We start from the raw sequence: 27867 nt of genomic DNA, 5'->3' as shown, positions 1-27867 counted from the left end.
GTGATTGTGTGTGAGTGAGTACAAAAATAAAAAAATAAATGAAAGGATAAATGCAGACAGTCCCTGTTGCCATTTTGTTAGCTATTTAGCGGTCTTATGGCTTGGGGATAGAAGCTGTTCAGGAGCCTGTTGGTGTTAGACTTATTGCTCCGGTACAGTTTGTTAAGCGCCAGCTCGTTGTATTTCTTGTCCTAAGGTGGAATATATACATCAGTCATGCTAACAGCTGAAAAAGCTCTCAGAAGGCAGAAGGGTCAGCATTTGACCATCAGGTATTCCAAGATGGGTGAACAATGGGTCGAAACTTCAGCATACCATTTGCTGTTGGTGAAGAGTTATAACCCTCTCCCTCTCGATTTCCCTGAATTCATTGTCATGTCCGCTCGGTGAATGGAGAATCCATTGAGTTGGATAGCCATGGGGGGCATCTTGTCTGAACGCCATGTTTCAGAAAAGCAGAGAATATTGCAGTTACGAGCTTCACATTGATAGCAAAATCACAATCGGATGTCCATCTTATTACCAAGTCATTGGCCAATAGAATGGAGAGAAGAGGTGGCCGGTTTTCCCTTTGTCTTAACCTCGCCTGGACTCCCCCTCTCCTGCCCGTTTTGTTGCCGACATTTTCTCATGGGCAGCCCGGAATTGAAGAAAGAGCCCAGGGCTAGATGAGTCAAAGTTAAAGCCGGAATTGAGGTTAGTAACTGCCAATCTTCACAATATTCCTTCAAATTGAAACTTTATGGAATATTATAAGTGGCATAAATAAGAGGGTTTGAGGAGTGTGACTTTACACAGTAGCTCCCATGCTATTTAATCCCTGCCTATGAGCGTGAGTGGGAATGACATTGAGAGTTTCAACTCCCAGGAGGCAGATTGGATTTTAAGTACAGCCTTTCCGGCCAACAGCAGCCATCTTGGTGCAGTAATTTCCAATATCTTACAACTGCAAATCTAGACACCACTAGCAAATGTGAGCAACAATTGAACAATAACAATGACTTAATATTATTCTCTATTAAACATCAGAGGAGTCAGAATTACAAGATGAAGGAAGATGTTATTGGTAGAAAGTTGTTGTTTAGCTTGATAACACAGCTTGTTTGAGAGGTGCAGCATGTGCAACGAAGTGGTCCTTGTAAACGCTGGCATTCAACACATAGTTAATGTTGGCAATGGCATTCAGATAAAAATACTTCAGAGACAACAGTCATTAGGAAACGATTCTCTGAAATAAACTTGGAATACATTCTGCAAAGACTCATTACCAGCAGATGAAAACCCATGTCATGCTCCAATGAGCAAATAGTTTTGATAGCAAAAGTTCTGCTCATAAATGGCATGGAGGCAGGCCATGCAAGGTTTTTGCAGAGGCAGCGTACAGTAACATAGAGAGATTGTTGCTTTGTGGACTAGTGGGATACACATCCCACATGAATCATATTCGACAGCCATATGAAGGAATGTCTGGCACCCAGTCAAAGCCACAGGCTAGGAGTAACTGCACCGCAGAATGGCTCGCAGAGCATTCCCTCGCTTCAATGCACAGCTGAAAAGACACTCACGACAAGGACAGGGCTGCACACAGCATCGGCCAAAACGCCAAGACAAGCACAAGGTTATGTTTTCTTTTATGCGGCCTACAGTGGTTCCCCAAACTGGCCCTGGAAGGCTACTGTGCTATACACTCTGGTCTACATTCAATACACATACTAGACAACTGGAAGGTGATATCAGACCCAAAGCAGTGATCCATGGACGTCTGAAGAAAATATTTTGGATGGAAAATACAGCATCATTACTTCTCAAAAAACTGTTTCAAGACACTGAAAAGTCGAATGATTTGTGCCCTGTGGTAAGACTACCATCCAACTACTGGTTGACCATGACAGCCCAGTACCTGACTGTAGATTGACCATATACCCCGTGCCCCACTCTGGCTACATAGCTAAGACAGCTGTTGAAATCTTTGCCCCAGTTTTCTCTCATGTGTGAGAAAGTGTCTACCCAGTCTGCCCAGTGGGCACAGTCCCAGTTCCATGACTAACCCCCACAGTGGGACAGGACAGAGGCTATGGGCTAGTGGGAGAGGGGAGGAGGTCTGACTCATGTCACTCCAGCTAATGAGACAGTGGGTACGGCAGGGGAGGGTGGATGTGAGGGAAAGAGTCGACTAGAGATGGAAAGTGTCAGTGAGAGAGTAATTAGAGGATGAAAGAGAGAGGGAGATAATTAAAGGCCAAAATAAAGGAAAAGTTGGAATTTCCTAATTTGTATGAAAAATACAGTAAATTGCCACAGTTCCAGCCTCAGGGCTTCAGGTCTGTACTCTTTTAAGTATGTATTTATTTCCATCTTTTCCTCACTCTCCCTCCATCTGTCCCTCTCTTGCCTCAAGTGTGAGTCATGAGTACGGGTGACTTCTGTCAAACTTTGTATTTCATATCAGCACACTGAGCGAGAATCAATCACATGTTTATGACTGTGAGCTTTGAAAGTTGACTCTTTGAATGTAGAATACCCTCTCTCCCCCCTCGGTGCTTTCATGAGAAGCAGAGTTTATTGGAGGCTGGGTCGGTCCGTTCTTGTGTGGTGTACCCTCGTCTCCGGGGAAGACATTACACGTCTGCAGCTACATGAGTCTGTCTGCAGAAGTTGGGACTTCAGAGGATGGGAAAGGGGAAAGGGGAAAGGGGAAAAGTGCTACATGAATTTCTGACAGAGAGAGAATGTGATGGAGAGGCAGACAAAGACAGAGGGAATGTGGCCTGGAAAACGGACCCATATGTCTGCAAAGCTAAGTGATCTAATAGGCTAATGAGATGGCTGTGTGATGTGACGCTGGGAAGATAAAGCTAGAAGTCATCATGCGGGGGAAAGAGCAGCTTGTTAACCCTATCCACTCGCTCACTCACTTCCTCAACTGTCTGTGGTGCAAAGTAGCGCCCTGTCGGTGTCCTCAGTTTAGAATATTTGAGATGATTTTGTTCATGGAAGCCATGTCAACAGACTGAGGACAGTTAAACACACCCAACCAAATAAAGACACCACATCCTCATCAATGAATAGAGTGAGTATATGTGTCTCAGTACTCAAGCACAATGTTGGTCTGTATGCTCCCCAGGTCGTCCACCTCCTAAAGGGTGGTAGGATGACTAGCGCTGGCTAGACCGACCACACGGCTCTTATTGGTCCCTGTTAAGGAGACATCCAGGACATGCTCTGTTTCTCAGTGGAAAGAGTGGCGTCCTTCAGGAAGAAGCAGAGGGAAAATTAATCACATCCTCGTCTCATCCTTCATTTCACTCGCTCTCCCACAATTGCTTCCATGCTTGCGGAAGCAGCGTATCGGGACGAGGGCCAAGGGAAGCAGACTGGCCTTGCTCTTTTATTCGATGCTCCAGACAAGGCCTAGTTTGTAGATGGTTGTTTCCCAGGCCAGCGATGCAGTGGAAGAGAGACCCATACATCCAGAACTGCATCTTATCACATCTGCATGGCCCACAGATTAAAGGCGTGTGGTGTCTAGCCGCCCGTTGGTGAGATGCCATCCAGTCTTCCAGGGTGTCTGTAAATCATGCTGGGAACACAGAGGGAGCTTACGACCATGTGTTTGCTATTGTGTTGGCTGTGGCATTTACAACAACATGTGCACCATATTGATCCCCAGAGCTGATTGTTCTGCAGGTATTATCATGTTGGATCAAGCTCCTCTTTATCCACTGAGGCGCATCCCTTGGGACAAAGTTTATGTGTAGCCAAAGTAGCATTCACCCACACACGGTCACACCATTTGCTAGTGGCCCCATGATATGTATGCATGGTAGCATAGGACTAAAAAGTGAATATAATACCTACAGATGCGCTGTCTTAATTTGACCCTGCTTCTCACAGCAAGAAAATAATCCCACAGTAACAGGAAATGTGAATTATTATGTGGATTATAATACATTTTGTAGGGGTTGATACATTATTAGATAAATGTTTTGTTACCGCAAATCAAGTCCTGACATTTTTAAGCGGAAATTAGTAACTTTAGAAATATTTTTTAAAACCTTGAATACACTACAATTTGCGTATTGCCTTGAAGTCCCCTATAAGAAAAGCACATTAGTGATCACAGCAAAGACTCTAGAAGTGGTTATAGGTTTAATCACCAAACAGAGGGTGTGTGTGTTTCACTGGCATGCCTCTGTGCTGTTTACAGTTGTTTTTTGTTCGGGTTGATGTAAAAGTAACCCTTTTTCTCAGGTTTGCATACGCCTTCTACTTTATTAGCGACAGTCCATCAAAGCGTGAGGCTTGACAAAAAAACAAGTTTGCACCTGGGATCAAGTCATAAAAGTTAATGAAATGGGTTTTTAAGTGATTCCAAACAGCCAAAGCTGTCATTTGAAACAAAGACTTGTCTACAGCAACAAAGGAGGTATTTTCCTCGTCGGTCCTTCCACCATCTCACATGGCAGACACTCTAGATGTACAGTAAAATTTTGGTTGAGATGATAGGATAAAGCCTATTGTGCCATTCTCAGTTATCTTCTGAATCAGCCAGTGGAGACCTTGGGAAATGGGTATTTTTTAATTAATAGAAAGGTTGAAATTTCAATTGAAAGTTTGAAGTTAAGATCTAGAACAAGGCAGTAGTGCATTTAACTGAAAGCATCTCACATGATGTTAGGGATGACCAATGCAGGAGAGGGTTGACTGCTCCTCTTGTTGTCCCTCTCACCACCTCTCCTTAATGAGGTCATTGTCATGGGTTGACAGGGTTCAATACTGTGACCAAAACAGTCGCTTTTGCAACCTTTTGACTGGGCAGTGCGACACACATTTTTAGATGGTCGCAAGAGTGCCAGTGAAACAAATGTATCTGGTCACGTACATTTTTGGTTCACGGGTTGCTTTTGGTTCACTGTTATGTGCAATTGACAAAACATAAACCAACTTTCTAAAGAGGGAACAATGGCACGGGAATGCCCCTGTCTGTGTGTGTCAGGGCTTGACATGAATGGGAGGTTTTGGAAACCCTCCAGACCAGTCAATCATCCCTGTTGTGGCCAGCTTGGGTCAGTGAAAAGATTAGGCCATTTTAATAATGCTATTTTTAATCTTGGCTATGTAAATTATTAAAAAGATGGATTCCCGAAGCTGTTTTTTTTGTGTCGAGAACATGCTGTCTATTTAGTCAGGCAATTCCCACATTATTCTGACATACATTGAGTGTGCAAAACATTAAGGACACGTTCCTAATATTGAGTTGCACCCTTGCCCTCAGAACAGCCTCAATTTGTGGGAGGATGGACTCTACAAGGTGTTGAAAGCGTTCCACACAGATGCTGGCCCATGTTTACTCCAGTGCTTCTCACAGATGCGCCTGCCACCTACTACCATACCCCTTTCAAAGGCACATTCATATTTTGTCTTGCCCATTCACCCTCTGAATGGCACACACACACAATCCATGTCTCAAGGCAAAAATATCTTTCTTTAACCTGTCTCCTCCCCTTCATCTATACTGATTTAAGTGGATTTAACAAGTGATATCAATAAGGGATCATAGCTTTCACCTGGATTCACCTGGTCAGTTTATGTCATGGAAATAGCAGGTGTCCTTAATGTTTTGTACACTCAGTGTATTTTAGAAGGACAAAATTACGTGAATGTCAATGCTTAATGCCATTGGTTAGGCTTATTAAAAAAGGCATTATTCTTAAAGTACTAACATTACATACATTTTTTTTCTATAGGCTTTTTTTTATATGAAAGATCAAATGACCTGCTATTGAAATTATGCACGCATCATTCAGTTTCCTGTCAAGTCTTGACCTGGGCCAGTATTTTTGTTTCTTTGAGCCAGTAGCTTTCAGTTGCAGGGCACTGGCCCTGTGTACTAGCAAATTTAACTGAATGTCAAGCCTTGCTATGTGCGGTGCGTGTCGCCATGTAAACTATATATGTCTACCACTGTTTGTAGCTATTAGCAATGCTAATGATAGCCTAATTGTTTTGGGGTAGATGGAAAGGCAATTAAAAGTTAACTACAAAGTAGCCTATGCCTACCTGGCAGAATCATCATTATTTGCATCAATCCAGTGGCCATTTTGTTTTGAAAACCATCACAAGTGTGCTACAAAAACACTGCTAGCCAAATACAACTGTCTGGCTGGTGTGCACCTGAATGAAAGGGGTACTACACTAAAAATTATACATTTCTCCGATTTTACCCAGACCTCAAAAAAAGGTTCCCTATTTTGGTTTAAGCATTGTTGTTGACATATAACATCCAATTTGGTTGTTTTTCTTTTAAAACGGGTGCTTTTGAGAGCAAAAAAATGTGGGAAATGACAGTCCAGCTCTCTATTTTATTGCCGTTGTATCGTTTTGGTATCAAGTATACTTCATATTCTACCCTCTGGAAGGTTGCATAGAAAATAACACATGGCACTTTGACATTTGCAATAAATACATTTTGCACTTTATTTTAAGTCTCTTTTCTTTGCTGTTAGAGTTCATCTACCCAAATCAAAGAACACAAGCTAATTTGAAAGATGGCTAGCCATTGTTAGCCTGGTTTTGTATGGAATGCAAGAACATTATGGGACACAGGCCAGGTCAATTCTCATTGTTTGTAATTTAAAAAAAATGTGCGACCAAATCATGTGCTGGTGCCACCAACTGAAAAAGTTTGGTGCCACCAGTGGAAAAAGTAAGTATAGAACTCTGGATGAGTGTTAATGCCTTAAGGCCAGCCCATGGTCAAAAATAACCTGGTGAGTCACTTATGGTCAAGAGAAAGTCAGAACCACCAAAATTACATATACAGTATTCGACTCGGTATCAAAAAGTAGCTGAGTACAAGTGGTTTGCAGGTGATAGCTAGACTAACAGTCCTCACACATGAATAGTCATGCCATTTGATGTTTGTTATATTCCTATTCACACCTAGACACTCCCACCCACAAGGGCTCATATCAGCTAGCCTTGGCATCCACAGTGTATGAGTTAATGTGTGTACACATGACTGTACCACCCACCAATCAGTGGCCACATTGTGTGTAAGCAGATGGATATGTGCAGGTGTGTGTCAAGTTGTGTTTTTCATTATTCACTGGGCTGAAACATTTCAATAAGCGACAGGACGATTTTATAATGATCACGCTGTTATTACCAGTATCACCACAGCAAGCGGTTGGTAGACCGTCTCAGTGTTAGGGATTCAGATCGGGCTGACTTCTCTCACTTCCTCCCTCCATCTGCTTATCCCTTTAACTCGGTGGGGTCAAGGTACGGGGTGGTGTGTGTGTGTGTGTGTGTGTGGTGTGTGGTGTCCAGACTGGATAGCAGTTCACAGACTGCTATTCCGGTGTCAAGTCTGGATGAAAGAAATTAGAGGGAGGGGTGATGGGGTTACGCACTTTCATCTTCTAACTGTCATCTTCTATTAATACCTAGGCTACACCTCAGGGGTCAAGTTTGCACTCAGTTCCCGCAACCCAAAAAGCTAAAATGGCGTCTTATAGTGTTAGATGGATTTAATACGGTATAAAGACCTATTCAGCTATTGTTGGCAACGGTCAGCAGTCAAAAGTGGCCCTTATGTTGTGTCGTCACTCCGCAGAGTTGACAATCACCATGTAATAACCAAGTGTGTACACCATATTGGAAAGGAAAATGTAGTGTTATCATATTTTATGATGGCACTGCACTATGATTATCCCTGGGTAGTTGATTACAGGACTTGTTTCTGTGTTTGCATACAGAGACTTTTGTCTGTGTGTATCTTTGGCTTGTTGGCCAGTCAGTCTCAGTTACCTTAGCTTCCACACTGTGACTCTATTTATAACCCAGGGTAAACAAAATGGATACAGGGTAACAACCGGGAAACGTCTCAAGATTGTGCTGTTGTCGGGAGTTTGTTGGGTGGTGTGTTGGGAACCACACACTCAACTTGATGTGGCGACGTGTAGGCTATGACCATACACTCATTGGCTATGACTGGACAGAAGGGAGATGATTTCATGCAGACAGGGAAACTGTGGATGGATAAATATACCCTCTGTCTGTCTAGGCACTGTTTCTGGCTCATGGTTTCCTTACCATGACGTCTCAGTCGTTGAAGAGTTTAACGTGAATGGATTTGTACTGTTTTATGAGGTACTAGCCAGTGGCCACTAATAAAAGAGATGCACTGTGATAGGATAAAAATTAGGATGGATAAAAAACATTGTAGTTACTCCACAATACTAACCAAATTGACAGAATGAAAATAAGGACGCCTGTACAGAATAAAAATATTCAAAAGCATGCTTCCCATCCTGTTTACAACAAGGCATGAAAGTAATACTGTATAAGATTTGGCAAAGCAACTAACTTTTTGTCTTTTATTTTGCCCCAAAGTTTTATGTTTGATCCTCCTAGGTATTGAAGTCAATGTACCAAGAGGAGGACTGAAGCTAGCTGTCCTCCGCTATACCATCGTGCTACCCTATAGAGTGCTTGTCACGTATACTACCTCTCCAGCCTCTAGGTCATAAGGCTGCTGATTATCCCGTACACCTGTCACCATCGTCAAGCGCACCGGCGCCTCATGACACTCACCTGGACTCCATCACCTCCTTGATTATCTTCCCTCTATCTGTCTCTCCCCTTGGTTCTTTCCTCAGGTGTTATTGACTCTGTCTCATGACACTCACCTAGACTCCATCACCTCCCTGATTATCTTCCCTATATCTGTCACTCCCCTTGGTTCTTTCCTCAGGTGTTATTGACTCTGTCTCATGACACTCACCTAGACTCCATCACCTCCTTGATTATCTTCCCTATATCTGTCACTCCCCTTGGTTCTTTCCTCAGGTGTTATTGACTCTGTCTCATGACACTCACCTGGACTCCATCACCTCCTTGATTATCTTCCCTATATCTGTCACTCCCCTTGGTTCTTTCCTCAGGTGTTATTGACTCTGTCTCATGACACTCACCTAGACTCCATCACCTCCTTGATTATCTTCCCTATATCTGTCACTCCCCTTGGTTCTTTCCTCAGGTGTTATTGACTCTGTCTCATGACACTCACCTAGACTCCATCACCTCCCTGATTACCTCCCCGATTACCTCCCCTATATCTGTCACTCCCCTTTGTTCTTTCCTCAGGTGTTATTGACTCTATTTCATGTCGGTGCATTGTTTGTGTTTCATGTTTTTATTTATTTATTAAAACACTCACTCCCTGTACTTGCTTCCTGACTCTCAGCACACTCATTACAGTGCTATTGAGGCTACTGTAAACTATTTGGTGAAATTAATATATTTAGTACAGTTTTATCTAAAAAGGATAACTTCAATGTTTTACTATTGACGTTTTTATGGAATTCACTGAGGAGCCTCTAATGGTATGTATGTGGAGAAGGATAGCTTAACGGCCCACAGTTTCTAGTGCTGCTGTTTATCAATGTTACTGAGGGATGTGTACCTATTAAATATCTCCCCCTAACCTGTCCCCTCTACAGATCAAGCTTCCTGTGCTGATGTTGGGGCGTTCGTCAGACCTGAGGCCAGGGGAGTTTGTGGTGGCCATCGGAAGCCCCTTCTCCCTCCAGAACACAGTTACCACAGGGATAGTCAGCACAACCCAACGAGGGGGCAAGGAGCTGGGCCTACGCAACTCTGAAATGGAATACATTCAGACAGACGCTATTATCAACGTGAGTCTGTGAACACATGCACGCACATACACACACATCACAAAGGATTGTGAACTGAGAACTGAAGTAATCTTCTTTTCTGTTTACAGTATGGTAATTCAGGAGGCCCTCTGGTGAATCTGGTGAGAATACTATTTGTTTATTGACAGCTAAACAGTTTTTGTACATGTCTAATAGACAGCAGATAATATGTCTGAATGATGGCACATAATATTTGGAGACTGTATGCAACTGTGTGATTGCATGTTACTGTCACGACTTCCGCCAAAGTCGGTCGCACTCCTTGTTCGGGCGGAGTTCGGCGGTCGACGACACCGGTCTTCTAGCCATCGCCGATCCACCTTTCATTTTCCATATGTTTTGCCTTGTCTTCCCACACACCTGGTTTCAATTCCATCATTACATGTTGTGTATTTAACCCTCTGTTCTCCCCCCATGTCCTTGTCCGAATTGTTTATTGTAGTGCTTGTGCACTGCTGGTGTGTAACGGGTTTTGTTTACCCATTGATGTATTGTTCTGTTTACGGTGGTTTTGTTTATTAAACTGCACCTTTGTAAATCAGTTTCTGCTCTCCTGCGCCTGACATCTCTGCCGCCAGTACGCACCCCCCTACAGTTACGGTGTTATTGATATGTCACTTTGTTTGATCATGTGTGATTCTGGTCAGTCTGGTTCAGACACTACATGAATGACTTTATTATTGACTGTGTTATTGAAGGATGGTGAGGTGATCGGGATCAACACTCTGAAAGTGACGGCTGGTATCTCATTCGCCATCCCCTCCGACAAGATCCAAGAGTTCCTGACTGAATCCTACGACAGACTGTCCCGAGGTAGGACGTTAAATCCCTATGGTCATCCTGTGTGTAACATTAAATATGTCCCCTTAGTGTAAGGTCCTGTCAACACTCTTATCCACATGTTTTGAGGATAACCATAAACACTTCCAGACGTTTTGATTCAAGCCCCTTTATAACTAATCTTAACCCATGGCCTAGGTTCAGAATCACTCAAACATCTTCCAAGTCAAAAGGTAGACCCCATTGCAAACCTGGTGGTTTTCTTCTTATTGTGTTTCCGTAGGAAGAGCTGTGACAAAGAAGAGATACATTGGTGTGAGGATGATGACACTCACCCCAGCGTAAGTAGATCCTTAGTCACTGGTTATACTTGCAATGAAATGGATAAAGATGGTACTTTTCCTCTCTAGGACCGTCAACTCCCGATAAGTGCAAAGAAAGATTTGAGACTGTGAATGTGTACACTAAACTGGAAAATGCAGTTATTCAAAGCTGTCAAAAAGAATGTATTTAAACTGGACATGGTGAACTGCATTTCAGTTTGATACGGAAAACAGAGGACTTCTTCTTAAAACGGAGCACCTCTTCCCCTTCACTCTGTAGGTTAACCAAGGAGCTGAAGGTTCGACACAAAGACTTCCCCGATGTCACCTCTGGAGCGTACGTCATGGAGGTGATATCTAAAACGCCGGCCGCGGCGTAAGTACAAACTAACAGGGATAGTAGAAACTCACTCCGTCTCACCAACAGTGGGGGTTTCTTATGTGTGAGGACAAGTTGTCTGACTTTTTCTGTGCTAAGGGATATTTGCTTTGGCTCCTTCCGCTGACTGTACACATGTTTCAAATTTATATAGACCCTCAACGCCCAACTCTCCCCACACAAACTCACTCACATTCACACTCTCTCTCCAGTTTTCATGTGCGCGCGCGCGCACACACACACACACACACACACGCACACGCACACGCACACGCACACGCACACACACACACAACCCCCCTTACTAAAACATTGCTGAGACTCACTTTAAAATTCTTGTTCACCCACTCAATAATCCCCTCCCGACCACAGTTCTACCAGAGAGTGGTTGGGGGTTGGGGGACACTGAGGTCAGCCATCCCCTTCCTCCCTCAAGCAGCAAGGGTTATGCTGTGGTTTTCCTGGGACCACTCGCCCAACTCTAGTACACTCTCTGTGTTTCATTGGAGGTATAAGTGTTAGTCGTGTTTTCCTGAGGAGAATGTGGAAGTGTGGCTGTATTATAAGTGGTGGTGGCGGCCACTGTTCACATGTGTGATTAGAGAGTAGTTGTGTGCAAATTGGAGGCATTGATATCACTTCTGGTAACCGCTCCAGTCTTTGTGCAATTTAGTTTTACTAGATTTCTATTCTGGGTGTGTTTGGTCTATGGGAGTGTGTTGCACAAAGCAGTCTCCACCTGACTTACTGTAATTATTGTGGTCTTGATGAAGGATACGTGAAAGGGGTCAATTTGTGTTCATTGTAGCACTATAAAGTAAGGCATCATAGAATGTGTGGAAGGCAACAAGGCCAATGGAATCCATTCTTAGCTGATTGTCAGTGCAATAAAGACCAATATTGAGTCTATACCTTAAAATTATTATCTTATAGCTAGGACTGAGCGGTATATTGCATTTGACTATATATAGGGTGTCTACCAACTCTGCTCTGATTGGTTGAATATGTGCTTTGGTGATGACATTTTCCTTCCTTATGTTATGTAATACATTTTACCAAGACAAATATGTTTGGATTCGTTCAGTGGGTTCTTCCTCTAACATACATTACGATTATATCCAAAATGTCGGATTTCATAACCTAATACATCCCATAATAAGCACCTAGCTGTGTTGACAGAGCGACACAGCTTTCTTGCCGAAACATTTGAGGATTTTACATTTTGTGGTCGCCATCTTCCAAGTTGTTTCCGCAGGTCGCAAATAGCAAATTTAGCATGACACAAAGATGAATTAAATGTAGAGGGCTTTGAAAATAAAAAGCTTGCGGGACGCTCAGTGCTCCATTTACATTTCACAGAGATACACTTGTTTTGTGAGAAGTCTTTGAAAAAGAACAGGAACTTCAAATGAATATGAACAGTGTATACTAAAATATGAGAATTCTACATCATGTCTCAAATTCGACATCTATCTTACCCATATTGTTTTAATGGTGATTTCAAGACAACTGAGAACTCGGAAAAGAATGAAGTCAAATCATGACATCAGTGGTCTTCAGGTCAGAAAGTCAGAGCTCTAGAACAATGCAGATTTTCCAAGTTGGATGACAGTTCAAACTATTTTTTTCCCCTTCAGAGCTAGTTTTCCAGTTGTTCCCCATTATCTTGAAAGCACTGCAGTCGGAAGTCAGAGATGTCCGAGTTCTCAGTTGTCCCCAGTTGTTTTGAACGTGACATATGTCCTCCGGTTTTGAGAAGAAATATGACGAGTATATAAACCGTTCAATACAACTGGGAACTCAGAAATAAACAAGCTCCGACTGGGAAAAATAGTTATGAACGGTCATCCAGTTCGGATTTCCAAGTTGGAAACTCTGGCTCAGACTTTCCGATCTGAAGATCACTGAAATCATGATTTCAGCTAGTTCCCAGTTGTCTTGAAAGCACAATATATTCTCGCACAGCATCCAGCCTAGCTGACGCGATGCTAGTTTCCTGATTATTTTATTTACTACTTTTTTTCCTCTGGCCCCCATTTAGTCACCTTAATTTTGACAATCCTACAAGGGTAAAAACGCCAATAAAGGTTGAACTGATTATGATAGAGACATGAGGTTTGGACCATTGGTTTTCTTAAAGGATTATCCACAATTAACATATTCTTTTCCAATTGGTCTAAAGATGCGATAGCCTACTATATACCGGTATTGATGCATGGACCCGTTTGGGTTTTTACTTAACCTTCTATAACGGTATTTCAATGTTTGGTTTGTACCCCCTGTCACTCAAGGAGAGAGCAGTTGCACAACCATGGAGTCACGAGTACTTTCTTGCTGTTCACTCTGCAGTCTGCATGGTCAGATAGATGCAACAAGATGTTGGTGACATGCTGCTTTCTACAAGCATTCTATAATTACACTTTTATGTTTGTCTTTTCTTAGCAAGTTGTGGCTGAAATAAAGCTTGTTAGCCGCCAATGCCAATTGCTAGTTTGCTGGCTAGCTCGGTTGCTAAATGTACAGTACTAAGCGCAGTGTTGTAGGGAATGGTGTGCGCATTATACCCATACGCTCACTTCTTACTACGGTGCGTATCAACGTAGTGTAGTAGAGGTACGTATGGGCCATATGAATTAATACGTCTGATGGAATATTTCAGAATGTTTCGCTTAAAATGTTGATAAACTATTATTTCTACACATTTTCACTGCATCAAGGTTCACAGTGGTAGGCCAATCTGCAAATGTTCCAAAATAGAAATAGCAGGAAAACAGTGTTCTAAAATGCACACCGCACATGCAAGTGGTTTCATGGACAGAGATGCAAATATGAAATCCATTAGAACTATCATGGGTTGCTAATATGACTAGGATAATGCCATTGCCTGCTAGACAATGAAAGAAAACCAATAGAACAGGAGAACGCATATAAGTCATATAAAATAATTTCCTCCACCTTTCTATGGTGCGATTTTTGTCTATAGGCTAACGTTACTATGAAGTTAAACATCCAGCTTTCAAACAATGAAGGAACCGGAAAAATATAGCAGTGCTAATGATAGACCTAACCGTCTTCTGGTAGTTTGAAAGGCTTTCCCCAAAACCATATTAAATGTTAACTAGCTACAAAGTAGCCTATCCCTACCGGACAGAATGATACCATGATTATTTGCATCAATCAAGTAGCCATTTAAACTCAAAAATCAAAAACATGTTTAATGTTTTTTCCAACTTTAAAAGTGGTCTCCTGATGTGGTTTAAACATTGTACATTTAGTTGTTTTTCTATTTTAAAAATGCGTGCACATTGCGGAAATCAAATCAATGTATTTATATAGCCCTTCGTACATCAGCTGATATCTCAAAGTGCTGTACAGAAACCCAGCCTAAAACCCCAAACAGCAAGCAATGCAGGTGTAGAAGCACGGTGGCTAGGAAAAACTCCCTAGAAAGGCCAAAACCTAGGAAGAAACCTAGAGAGGAACCAGGCTATGTGGGGTGGCCAGTCCTCTTCTGGCTGTGCCGGGTGGAGATTATAACAGAACATGGCCAAGATGTTCAAATGTTAAATAAATAAATGACCAGCATGGTCAAATAATAGTAAGGCAGAACAGTTGAAACTGGAGCAGCAGCATGGCCAGGTGGACTGGGGACAGCAAGGAGTCATCATGTCAGGTAGTCCTGGGGCATGGTCCTAGGGCTCAGGTCCTCCGAGAGAGAGAAAGAAAGAAGGAGAGAATTAGAGAACGCACACTTAGATTCACACAGGACACCGAATAGGACAGGAGAAGTACTCCAGATATAACAAACTGACCCTAGCCCCCGACACAAACTACTGCATGTAACGGCGTTCGTCTGTTGAAGAAAGAGAGTCGGACCTAAATGCAGCGTGTAGGTTACTCATGACTTTAATGAAAGAAATGACGGTACATGAAATAACTGAATACTAAATACAAAAACAACAGAATGGAACGTGAAACTAATTACAGCCTATCTGGTGACTACAACACAGAGACAGGAACAAACACCCACGAAATACAAAGCGAAACTCAGGCTGCCTAAATAGGGTTCCCAATCAGAGACAACGAAAATCACCTGACTGATTGAGAATCGCCTCAGGCAGCCAAGCCTATACAACACCCCTAAACAGCCGCGAATCCCAAATAATACAAACCCCAATATGAAACACAACATATAAACCCATGTCACACCCTGGCCTACCCAAACATATAACAAAAACAAAAAATACAATGACCAAGGCGTGACACTGCAGCATCAATACTGGAGGCTGAGACAACTACTTTCACCACTGGGATGGAAGATTTGGAAAAGTCTGTCCTCATTCAAGTGCTTAATTATGTTTTTTAGCCTTTGCAAACTTTGTGTGCTTGTGTGACCTTTTCAATGACGACAAAAGTGCAAGAAATGGATTTAAACTGCTGAAAATATTTTTGGGGTTTGAAGTTGGATTGAACAGTAATGAAACAATTAGATTGGAAAAAAAACAATTGAAATCACATATAATTTGTGTTGCCACTCTTGGGTCTTGGGTAATGAACTACTCATAAAGAATATTTAGAACTTTTATTATTAAAAAAGATAAATTACTGTAAAAAATGTGAAAAATATTCTGATTTGATATTTTGTCCATATTGCCCAGCATTATACTTAACCGCTCCATCCAGCATGTTTCTTTCTGTAGTTCTCATTATGATGTGACCTTCTCTTCTTAGTGGCGGTCTGAAAGAGCATGATGTGATCATCTCCATCAATGGCCAGCAGATCACCTCTGCAACTGACGTCAGCACCATCATCAAGAAGGACACCACGCTGCAGGTGGTGGTTCGCCGTGGTAACGAGGACACCATCATCACCATCACTCCCATGGAGATCGACCCCTGACCCCCCCAGCCCCACCAATGAGTTGGTGCTCATTACCATCACCAATAGACCTTATGTGGACGTGTGCTTTTAATCACACCCCATGGAGTATCTGTGGCCTTTAGGGTTTTGTGGCGCCATGCGTCCAGCCAGGTTAAGACCGCCTTGGAAAGGAACGCTTGTATAGAGCATCTCAGCAGAGTTGTAATTCCTCATCCATGTGTATTACACTTATATTATTATACGCTTCTACTACTGTTTACTGTTAAACACAAGCCAGTTGACCTGTTGTGATCTGCCTGTTTTGTTGTTTTATACTGACTGATTGTTCAGATGGAGGCCCACCATGGCAATCTAAAACAATGTGGAGAGCAGCTCTGGGCGAGTTGTGCAATTATTGTTTTCTAAATTCCTTACCTAAGTACTGTAGTTTTATGGTTTGTTTGTCGATGACATTTACGAAGAAGATAATAAAGACTTGTAACTGCGTTTTATGATCATAATTTTAATGTTGGAAGTGTAAGGATCAACATGCAGTGCTTACGTCTCTCATTGACAATCTTTTTCAAGCACTCGCTCTCTTTTTCTCTGTATCTCTCTCATTTACACACACACACACTGTGATGGACTGCATCCGGACTGAGATTAGGTTTACAATATTTTATTTGAGTGAGTATGAGCTTTGCCATGACACACACACACTCACGAGGAAGACAAAGTTGATGTGGGGCTGTTTTTTAATTTAGTTGTACTGCCTCCATAAGGGTGTGATACTGGCCTGGTGTGGCAGTTGGGCCAGGGGCCCTGGCTGTAGGCTGACCTCACAGGGAGGAGAATGGTCAACCAATGTGATCCAGATGAGGTCCTACGGATGATGAGACACTCACATGATCTTTACCAATACATCACAATGCAGTCGTATTATTAAAAGTCCCTGCCATCACTTCATAGGCATAGCCTACAGGCATAACATAATCATGTAAGAGGACTGGTACACATTCTAGACATAATGGCAAGCAGGTTATGGGCAGGACATGATCACAGTAAACTGGCCACTGTATACACTTGTGTGTGTTATCGTAAATACAATAATATTTTGGGTATAGGGAACATGTTATATTATCCCAAAAAGTGATGGTTTTCAGTTGATGTAGGCCTAGATTATACCTGATTTCAGTGGATGAATAGCATAAAAAGGATGTATCCTTGGGCATAAATGACAGAGACCACTTGAGCCAACCTAGTGCAGTACAGATGTTGTCGCTCAGGATTATAATCTTCCCAATGCTGTATTCACATGTTACACAGAGTAAAATGTATAGGAGAGCGGATCTACCATGATACGTTAGATGTGTATCAAGAAACAGTGTGGTAGCGCATTTCAATAACAGTAAAAAGGAAATGTAAGTTAAGCAATTACTGCCATCTAATGGTTTTATGAAGCATTACATCCTTATACACAATGAAAATACTTAATGGAGGATTTAACTTGACGTTTTCTGTCTCCATCACACAGATGTTTGAAAGTGTTCCATTGATAGCCTTCACATCACACTGCAAAAACATTGTTCCAGTGGGGTTGCTAACTGACCCAGAGACAGTGAAAACATCAAGCACATGTGACTCCATAAGTCTAGTGGTGTATTCAGCTGTGAAGGGCAGGGCGTGCCTATGTATGAAACCAGGGTTTGTGTCCAAACATTCAGTCATAAGGGCCATAACGGCATTAGCTCATGCCTCTTGTGTATTAGCCCTGCTGTGTCAATATGTGTTAATTGGCTTAGATTGGTTACATGTGTAATCAAACTCAGAGATGGATCTAGATAGAAACATTTGGCTAGACCTTGTAGTGTAAAATGTTGTATTTTAAATGTATCTACCTAGACTAAGCATTGTCCATGTCTAACACATAAATAATTTTAGTTTGATCATATAGTCCTCAGACTTGTTAGCCTGATGTAGTATCTATAGGTCAGAGGAACTTATGCAAATACTTTTCTTTGGAGGCCGAAATCACTTTCTTTTAACCATCGCCATGTGCTGTCATGCACATAGCTGAGCTAGACTGACATCTATGGGTTATGATACCTGTGTTTTAGATTAGTCCCCTGGCAATCTCTTCCAGTCGCAATGTGGCTGGCGTCACCTTAATTGGGGAGGTAGTAACACCTGGAATGGAATTTTGGAATGGTATGAACACATTAAACACGTGGTTTCCATGTGGTTGATACCATTCCGTTTACTCCATTCCAGGGATTATTAAGAGCCATCCTCCCCTCAGCAGCCTCCTGTGGTTCTACATGAGCTTTCCTCTTCTGTTTCTGTAATTGTACATCAATCATTACATTCTCCTCGCTCAGACGTAGGCCTACAGGCCATACAATTGTTCCATGTACTTCAAGTCTGAGTAATAGCCAGTGATTTCAGCATTGACCACCTGCCCCAAAGCTGTTCATGAAGCAGTGTTCATTTAAATACATCTTGATCCCAGTTCAGTGCCAAAGCATATTTGTATTTTAAAATGTGTAAGAAAGTGCTATTTCTTATGCAAATGACCAGCTTACTGCTATTACATTGCTATAACTGAGACAACGTATTTTCACAGTAAAACATGTTAGGTCCCATACAGGATAGCTTCCACACCCACACACACACAGCACACACACATACACACACTAACTGCCGAGGACACACAGATAAGACATACACCCACACATTGAGAGGAAGAGACACAGCCTTGACTTGCAGACACAAGCACACACACACAATCTCCTTCCTAGCCGAACATTGTGTGACTGAGAACAGCCCAACGAGACCCGGAGGAACGACGGACGGCTCAACAGGACCAATCCAAGAAGACAACACCTCAACTGTGGCCAACCAAAAGACCAGGACTTCCAGACTCAACCTACTTTCTGTACTGTACATAACATGCTTGCAATCTGTTATCAGGGCTTCTTTCTGCTGGTTCCTTGTGAGCCAAATGAATGAGCCCGTATACGTTGTACCAGATATCTTTACTCTGAATAAACTGTCGCTTGTCATACAATTTACCACTTTGTCTGAATCGATCCTTGACCAGCTCACCTTTCTACATATCCCATTATCAACAAATGCTTTTATACATGCTACAACTGTGTTTCGAATTTGTACTTGGCGCACAACTATTGGGTAGGTTGTAGGCTAATAGTGGAATAGTGGAGGCACGCACCGCTACTGCTTGTCAACCAGCTCACCAAGCTCGTCAAGCTTGACCAAGCTGGTCAACCAGGTAAACTGGATTTTCCAGAAAGGGCACATTTTTATTTTATCGTCAAGGAAGGACGTTAGTATTTACAAACAATGATCTCAAATATCAGATTTTATGGCGTTACAGTAGTTATGTGCTAATTCCACACTGGGGGCAGTATACTTCTGCAGAACTATGCAGAAATGTATTCGCACACCCTCTCTTTGCGCTCCATCGAAAACACTTTTCTTTAAGTTTTTATCCAATCACACACACGTTTACTGACAACTCGTGAAAGTCGCTTGAGCACTACAAAACATTATATTCGATGATTGGTCAACGGCTATCTTGTGGAGAAGTGACGCAATTTTCTTGGCCACATCCGAAGTCAGAGGGAGGGTAAATTTTAATGGCAGTCACTGGCGCTGTAAAATAAATTAAGTCCGAAATCTGGGAGGAATTCATGACAATTTCGGTTATCAATGTAGCTCTTTAAACGCGTGTTTTTCGTGGTACATCTGCGTCGTATTTGTAAACAGTAGCTATCGTTGTTTCACGAAGTTAAGGCTTGTTTTGTGCGATTACTACAGTACACCGGAGTCAGACTAGGCCCAGCCGGGTGCAGAAGAAGCGGTCCCACTGAGTTGAGAGAGGTGTGTTTACGGTGTTTTAAAGCGCATTTCGGACCATATCTTGTTTTAATATGTAACTAGGTACCTAATTTTGAGAGATGCATTTCGACACCTTTTTGTTATAGAAAATAACATATTTAACGTTGCATTTGCTGGCTAGCAAACGTTAACTCGTTAGACATGTAAACATAGCTAGCAGTAACGTTAGCTAACTACTATACATAGCTAATGCTGGTTTTTAGCAGATGTCCAGCCTTTTTCTTACATTGGCCCAGTCAGCCGTATCATGAGTTGAGCGTTACTAGTTGGCCAGTGAGCTGGCTACGCAACATCGCGCCTATGTTTTAATTTCAATGTGTAACTAGTTAGCTGGTTAACTAGCTGATAACGTTACTAGTGCTGACAATATCATAGATTAAGATCAGTGTTGAAAGGAAACGTTAGCTAACTAGAGCTGGATAGCTATCTAGCCGAATAAACTAACATTGCTTGAGCTTAGCCGGCTAATTAGATGCTGTAGGTAGCTACTGTGGTTTTAGTGAATCCATCATTGCAATGACCCCCATCACACCTAATTTATTAGCAACGTAATCGCGAACCTCAGCGGCAGAGCTAAAGCTGATAGCTAGTCGTTTGATTTAATCAGCTACTACATTAAACTGTATTCAGGGAAAAACAACATCCAATCTATTTTGCAGGTAGGCCTTCACACCACCCACCAGCTTTGCATGAGATAAATATTGTTCTAGTTAACTAAATGTATTGTTTTCTCGTGTTACACCCACAGAGAATATGTAACAAACATCAACATGACATCCAGATTTGGTAAAACCTACAGCCGTAAGGGAGGGGAGGCCAACTCCAAATTTGATGAGGTCTTCTCCAACAAGAAGGCCACACTGAGCACCAAATGGGGAGAAACCACTTACAAGGCCCAGCTGGGCTCCAAGCGGCCCCTTCAAAAGCCTGAGGTAGTTGAGTTACTCAAGAGGCCCCGCATTGAGGATGACGACAGCTCAGAGGATCCTTTTGGTTTTGACAGCGACGATGAGTCCAATCCTGTCACCTCCCACAGTGTGCCCCAGTCTGAACCAGCTGAAGGTGAGGCCAGTAATATGCCACCTGCTACAGCCACAGTCCCAGTGGATAACGGTAGGAACAGCACAGCTACAGGTAAGAAAACTGACTTACTGTTGGACATGTTTTCATGGGAGGAGTCACTCAAAAGTCTAGCTTGAGCCTGTGTCTGTCTTAAAGTGCTTTGCAGCACCAACCACCTTCAGTAGAGCTGATGTGTGTGTCTGGTGGGAACATGTTTCCACAGGTGCTTGTAGAATACTTGTATGTCTACAGTAGCTAAAGAACACCATGCATGTCTCTTGTATTTGATTTTTGTTGTTGCGTTTTTTATTATGTAAGGACAACTGCTTCACTTGATCCTTGTGATATTGCTTATGATGAGAGCGGTGGTGTGTGGATATTTCTGGAGCAGATAAAATGAAGGGCTCCCTTGTGAGCTTGTTACACTCTGCTTGCAGCTTCTGTGTCAGCTTATCTCGTCTTTGTCTCTCCCTGATAGCTCTCTAAAGAGAGATCAGGCTTTACTGTAACACTATTGTCTCAGCAGGTCTGTACCCATTTCATTTAGAATACCTGATTTAGAAATGATACAAACCAAACAACCCGTGTTGAACAAAGTCTGAAACTGTATTTTACAATATAATGCTTGTGTAGAATGTATAATGCTTCCTTCTGTTAACTTGCTCTTTCATCTGCTTTGTGCTCACAGGCAAGCAAACATTGTCTAATGAGGGTGCAGAAAAGAGTAGCCAGTCCTTGTACAGAAGTAAATCTGACAGTAACCAGAAACCTATTGCTCAGTCCTCTGTTACAAAGACTGTGCCCAAGGACCCCTATGTGGAATGGAGCTTAATAGGGACCCAGAGGTCTTCTACCTCCTCTAGTATGGACCCTCTCCAGGAAAAAGACTCAGCTGAGGCACCAGGGTTTAGCGGAGACTCACAGTTCTCTTCTTCCCAGGATGGGCTCTCAGCTGGGATGAAAAGTGCTCAACAGGAGGCCCTGGCCGAGCCTGTTGTTGACAACCTTCCCCCCTCCCCGTTCCTCCTCAGGCCCTGCAACACTAGGAAATACATCCGTCCCAAACCCAACAAGGCCTCTGACGTTCCAGATGCTTCTGCTGCTTGCGACGTCAAACTGCCTGTAGCCGCCAGCGTTCGGGCTGCGCTGAAGTCCAAGAGTGTGTCCGCCGCCAGCGGCAGCGGCAGTGCTAATGCTAGCACAACGGTGGCCAAACCTGCTGGCAGGGGTCGGGTACGGGACTACACGGTGCTGCATCCATCCTGCCTGTCGGTGTGTAACGTCACCATCCAGGACTCCATAGAGCGCAGCATGGACGAGCTCATCACCAGCACACCCCCTACTGACCTGGGGGAGGTGGGACGGCTGAGGAAGAAGGCAGACGTACCTCCAGCCAAACCCAACAGGTAAACGACTCCACTTGCTGTGGTCCAGACAGTACACTCTAACTCCTCCCTCCCACTGGTCCTTCATGACATGCTTGGTACTACTTGCTTGATATTGTACAAATGTACACTACCGTTCAAAAGTTTAGGGTCACTTAGAAATGTCCATATTTTTAAAAGAAAATAATTGGATTTTTTCTCCATTAAAATAGCATCAAATTGATCAGAAATACAGTGTAGACATTGTTAATGTTGTAAATGACTATTGTAACTGGAAACGGCAGATTAAAAAAAAACAATTATGGAATACTAAGTAGGCATACAGAGGCCCATTATCAGCAACCATCACTCCTGTGTTCTAATGGCATGTTGTGTTAGCTAATCTAAGTTTAGCATTTTGAAAGGCTAATTGATCATTAGAAAACCCTTTTGCAATTATGTTAGCATAGCTTAAAACTGTTGGGCTGATTTAAAGAAGCAATGAAACTGGCCTTCTTTAGACTAGTTGAGTATCTGGAGCATCAGCATTTGCAGGTTCGATTACAGGCTCAAAATGACCAGAAACAAAAACCTTTCTTCTGAAACTCGTCAGTCTATTCTCGTTCTGAGAAATGAAGGCTATTCCATGTGAGAAATTTGCCAAGGAACTAAAGATCTCGTACAACGCTGTATACTACTCCCTTCACAGACCAGCGCAAACTGGCTCTAACAAGAATAGGAGGAGTGGGAGGCCCTGGTGCACAACTGGGCAAGAGGACAAGTACATTTGCGTGTCTAGTTTGAGAAACATGCACCTCGCAAGTCCTCAACTGGCAGCTTCATTAAATAGTGCCCGCAAAACACCAGTCTCAACGTCAACAGTGAAGAGGCGACTCCAAGATGGTGACCTTCTAAGCAGCGTTCCTCTGTTCAGTGTCTGTTCTTTTTCCCATCTTAATCTTTTATTGGGCAGTCTGAGATGTGGCTTTTTCTTTGCAACTCTGCCTAGAAGGCCAGCATCCCGGAGTCGCCTTCTTTAAATTGGCACAACAGCCTTCAGCTGTGCTAAAATAATTGCAAAAGGGTTTTCTAATGATTAATTAGCCTTTCAAAATTATAAACTTGGATTAGCAAACACAACGTGCCATTGGAACACAGGAGTGATGGTTGCTGATAATGGGCCTCTGTATGCCTATGTCGATAATCCATAAAAAATCAGCCGTTTCCAGCTACAATAGTCATTTACAACATTAACGATGTCTACACTGTATTACTGATCAATTTGATGTTATTCTAATGGACAAAAAATGTGCTTTTCTTTCAAGAACCAGGGCATTTAAGTGACCCCAAACTTCTGAGCGTTGGTATACATTTACCGTTGAGCACGTAATGTCTCTTATACCCACTTACTTTAGTTTGCCCCTATAATTGTCTTCTATATGTGGGTTACCAAATTTTTCTACTACATTGAGACTTAGGTGATTCTGTTCTCTCAATTTAAGCACCTCTTTTGTTTTTAGAAGACATTTGAATCCTTTGACTATGTTTTCATGTGTTCCATGTCAGCTGCTGATTTGAAATGAAATGATTCTCCTCTTGTAACATCAGGTTCCGCACCACCCAGAGTAAATCCAAGAAGGAGACCAAGCTGGAATTTTTTGGCTTTGAGGACAAGGGTGACCAGGAGGGGGAGGATGGTGCGGACCCCACGGCCGGAGGCAGCAGCTACAAGATCAAGTACTTTGGCTTTGACGACCTCAGCGAGAGCGACAGTGACGAAGAGGATGGCACCCATGTCAAAGTGAAGAGGAAGGCCAAGAAGGCTGCAGCAGTGGCGGTAGCAGCCATGGCTGTTAGTGTGCATAGCCCTCAGCCCAGTGACTCTCAGGACAGCCAGAGCAGCAGCAATACAGGTGATATATACTGTTGTTTGTTTGTCTATAGGTAAAGAAGGCTTTAGCTATATGAAAAACAGGTGAGAGGCAATGTCATACTGTCAAAATATCAAATATTTGTTGCATACTTCATAAACAACAGGTGTAGACCAACAGTGAAATGCTGACTTACGACCCTTCCCAACGCAAAGAGAAAAAAATGATAACGCAAGGAATAGATGCATAATGAGTAATGTTAACTTGGCTATATACACAGGGTACCAGTACAGAGTCTATGTGCAGGGGTACGAGGTAGATGTGTACATATAAGTAGGGATAAAGTGACTAGGAAACAGGATAGATAATAAACAGTAACAGCAGCGTATGTGATGAGTTAAGTTTGAGCAATGCAGATAGTTACTAATAGCTACCTGGACTAATAATTTAGCAGGCTTGTGGGTAGAAGATGTTCAGGGTCCTGTTGGTTACAGACTTGTTGCATTGGCCCCACCTGCCGTGCGGGAGCAGAGAGCACAGTCTATAACTTTGGTGGCTGGAGTCTTTGACAATGTTTAGGGCCTTCCTCTGACACCGCCTGGGTATAGAGGTCCTGGATGACAGGGAGCTCGGCCCCATTGATGTACTTGGCCATACGCATTACCCTCTGTAGCGCCTTGCTGTCGGATGCCAAGCAGTTACCATACCAAGTGGTGATGCAGCAAGTCAAGATGCTATCAATGGTGCAGCTTTAGAACCTCTTGAGTATCTGAGTGCCCATGTCAAATCTTTTCAGTCTCCTGAGGGTGAAGAGGCATTATCGTGCCCTCTTCACGACTGTTGTTGTGTGTGTGAACAATGATAGTTTGTTAGGCTCATGCTTTGCTTACTGTCAGTTTTCCTTCACCATGTAACTGGATTTCTATTGTAGATGTATTTCTATCATGTTGATTCCACTGTTAACCTCATTGTGCTGCTCCCCCACTCAGATATTCTGGAGCTTTCTGATAACTCTAACTTTGGTGGGTCTGAAGAGCAGAAGGGTTGTACAGGAAAACAAGGGGACACATCCAAGGACATTGGCAGGAAGATCTTCAGTGGACCGAAAAAGGTGAGGGAGGAGAGATGCACATTTCTGTCCGTTTTGCTGCCAGCTAACCTAACCCCGTTAACTGGTCAACAAACAGTTCCGTTTCTTCCCAACAGTAAAATTAGGCGACCCACAGAAAATAGCCTGCTATGCATGCATGGGGCGGCAGGGTAGCCTAGTGGTTAGAGCGTTGGACTAGGAACCAGAAGGTTGCAAGTTCAAATCTCTGAGCTGACAAGGTACAGCCTCGTTCTGCCCCTGAACAGGCAGTTAACCCACTGTTCCTAGGCCGTTATTGAAAATAAGAATTTGTTCTTAACTGACTTGCCTAGTTAAATAAAGGTTAAAATAAACACACAAAAAACAAGGAACGGACAATAGCAAGCCTATCGTCTTAGTCAAAAGGCTATAGCCTATTATTGAACATGCAACTCTTGGAATGAAACCGCTAATAAAACAGCAATAAAAAAATGCAATTAGCTGGAAAACCCAGTTCTAAACAGTGCAGCTAATGCGAGCGTTAAACTTAAGAAGATGGAGAATCTAATAGCAACCACTCGGATGGGCTGCTAATATGACTAGGATGGTGCTTCTGGACTAACGAAAGTTGATATGAAAACCAATTGAACAGGAGAGAAATTATGTCTTTATTAAAATAATAATGGCCTCCACATTTCTCTAGTTGGATTTCGCTAGGCTACTTTGAAGCAAAGTAAGAAAGACATGCGTCATTAGTTGAAGAAAAATTAACTTTTTAGGTTTCCAACAATTCTACTGCCTCAAGCTCAAGTTGCAAAGTGGTGGGTGACTCGCTGATAGTCTGCCTACCGTTGATTATAGCCTATGCACTCGAATGAGTGGTGCGCTTGAATTACGTTAAGAAATAAATATGGCTATTTTTAATCGTGGCCATCTGTTTTAAACACTTGCCTTTAGAATTGTTGGTATTGGCACATTGCGCAATGACTGGTGCTTATAAAATAATGTTTTACTCCTGTGGCAGCTTTTTAAGGAGGTGCTCTGGTGCTGTCTGACAGGTGCTGTGCCGTTCCTCTCCTCAAACTAGGCTCTGTATGCTGTGCTCTAAGATACTTAGCGACTAATGAAAATACACACGCATCAATTTAATACACATCATTATGCAAATTAATCTATAGACCGATAACCTGTCAAATGCATCTTCGGCGGCTAATTGATTTAACGGTAAACCATTCACATCCCTATGAGGAAGTTACAAAGTCTGATGTTTCTGTGTGTGGATTGTATGTGTGTGTGAGAGAAGGAGATTTTTGTTTGTGTGTGTAGCTGTGCTCATGAGGGAACACTGATACGAGCAACAATTGCTGTCACTTTGGGGACGATATGTTCAATATGTTTCAAGCACTCAAGGGTGAGTGAGCAGCCAGAGAACATTCTCTTTTGAAGGGATAATTGTACTGGAATCAATGACAGGATCACGTCTGCTTTGCTTCACTGGATATGTAAAAGCGTTTTTTTGCCAGGCAGATGAATGGGACGGGCCTAATTACATGACTCTTCAGAAACATCACAAGAACTTCTCTCCTCCACTCAAACATTTTACCAAATCAAGCGGAAAGTCGCACCATTTTCATAATTGACATGCCTAGATTGACCATGAAAATGAGTGATTAAGCCAGTTAAGAGGACCAACAGATTTGTTTTAATTCCAGTAATGAGTAATAACTGCACCAGCCACAGTAGCTGAGTCATACAGCAACAGTTGAACAACAGTCAATTCAGAAACAGTTCCTCAACAGTACTCTGCACTGTAAGAATTTCACTGTACCGTTTACACCTGCTGTATCTATCCAGTGCATGGTAAATCAAATGTTATTTGTCGTATGCGCCGAATATAACAGGTGTAGACCTTTACAGTGAAATGCCTACTTACAAGTCCTTAACCAACACTGCAGTTTTAAGAAAAAATGCAGAAAAGAAGAAACAGTTACAAATAATTAAAGAGCAACAGTATAATAACATTAGCGAGGCTATATACAAGAGGTGCCGGTACAGAGTCGATGTGCGGGGACACCGGTTAGTCGAGGTAATATGTACACTACTGTTCAAGTCTGGGGTCACTTCGAAATGTCCTTGTTTTTGAAAGAAAAGCACTTATTTTTTTTGGTCCATTTTAAAATAACATCAAATTGATCAGATAGTGGAGACATTGTATCTGGATGCGGCTGATATTTTTTTTTTGTACGCCTATGTAGATATATATAGAGGCCCATTATCAGCAACCATCACTCCTGTGTTCCAATGGTATGTTTTGTTAGATAATTCAAGTTTATAATTTTAAAAGGCTAATTGATCATTTGAAAAGCCTTTTCCAATTATGTTAGCACAGCTGAAAACTGTTGTGCTGATTTAAAGAAGCAATAAAACTGTCCTTCTTTAGACTAGTTGAGTATCTGGAGCATCAGCATTTGCAGGTTCGATTACAGGCTCAAAATGACCAGAAACAAAGAACTTTCTT

General features: G+C 42.5%; 2 protein-coding genes across 5 annotated transcripts in view; both read left to right on the top strand.

Moving 5' to 3' along the window:
• LOC124041220 (serine protease HTRA1A-like) overlaps nt 1-16572 on the top strand; it is a 36489-nt gene extending 19917 nt beyond the window's left edge. Inside the window, exons 4-9 of the mRNA XM_046358556.1 lie at nt 9507-9701; nt 9791-9823; nt 10421-10535; nt 10786-10843; nt 11106-11201; nt 15936-16572. Coding sequence (XP_046214512.1) covers nt 9507-9701; nt 9791-9823; nt 10421-10535; nt 10786-10843; nt 11106-11201; nt 15936-16104 — 666 coding nt within the window. The 3' untranslated portion in view covers nt 16105-16572. The remainder of the gene's footprint in view (nt 1-9506; nt 9702-9790; nt 9824-10420; nt 10536-10785; nt 10844-11105; nt 11202-15935) is intronic.
• Nucleotides 16573-19642: 3070 nt separating this feature from the next.
• The window catches only part of LOC124041218 (wings apart-like protein homolog), a 26278-nt gene continuing 18053 nt past the window's right edge, over nt 19643-27867 (top strand). The window contains exons 1-5 of one of the 4 annotated variants that reach the window (XM_046358555.1): nt 19643-19965; nt 20732-21117; nt 21734-22451; nt 24018-24322; nt 25270-25391. In XM_046358555.1, the coding sequence (XP_046214511.1) occupies nt 20754-21117; nt 21734-22451; nt 24018-24322; nt 25270-25391 (1509 nt within the window). In that variant the 5' untranslated portion in view covers nt 19643-19965; nt 20732-20753. The other 3 variants (XR_006839900.1, XR_006839899.1, XR_006839898.1) reach the window with 3 other exon arrangements.

The sequence above is a fragment of the Oncorhynchus gorbuscha genome, linkage group LG08, assembly GCF_021184085.1.
Source record: "Oncorhynchus gorbuscha isolate QuinsamMale2020 ecotype Even-year linkage group LG08, OgorEven_v1.0, whole genome shotgun sequence".
NCBI classification, from domain to species: Eukaryota; Metazoa; Chordata; class Actinopteri; order Salmoniformes; family Salmonidae; genus Oncorhynchus; species Oncorhynchus gorbuscha.
This window is presented reverse-complemented; position numbering and strand designations above follow the sequence as displayed.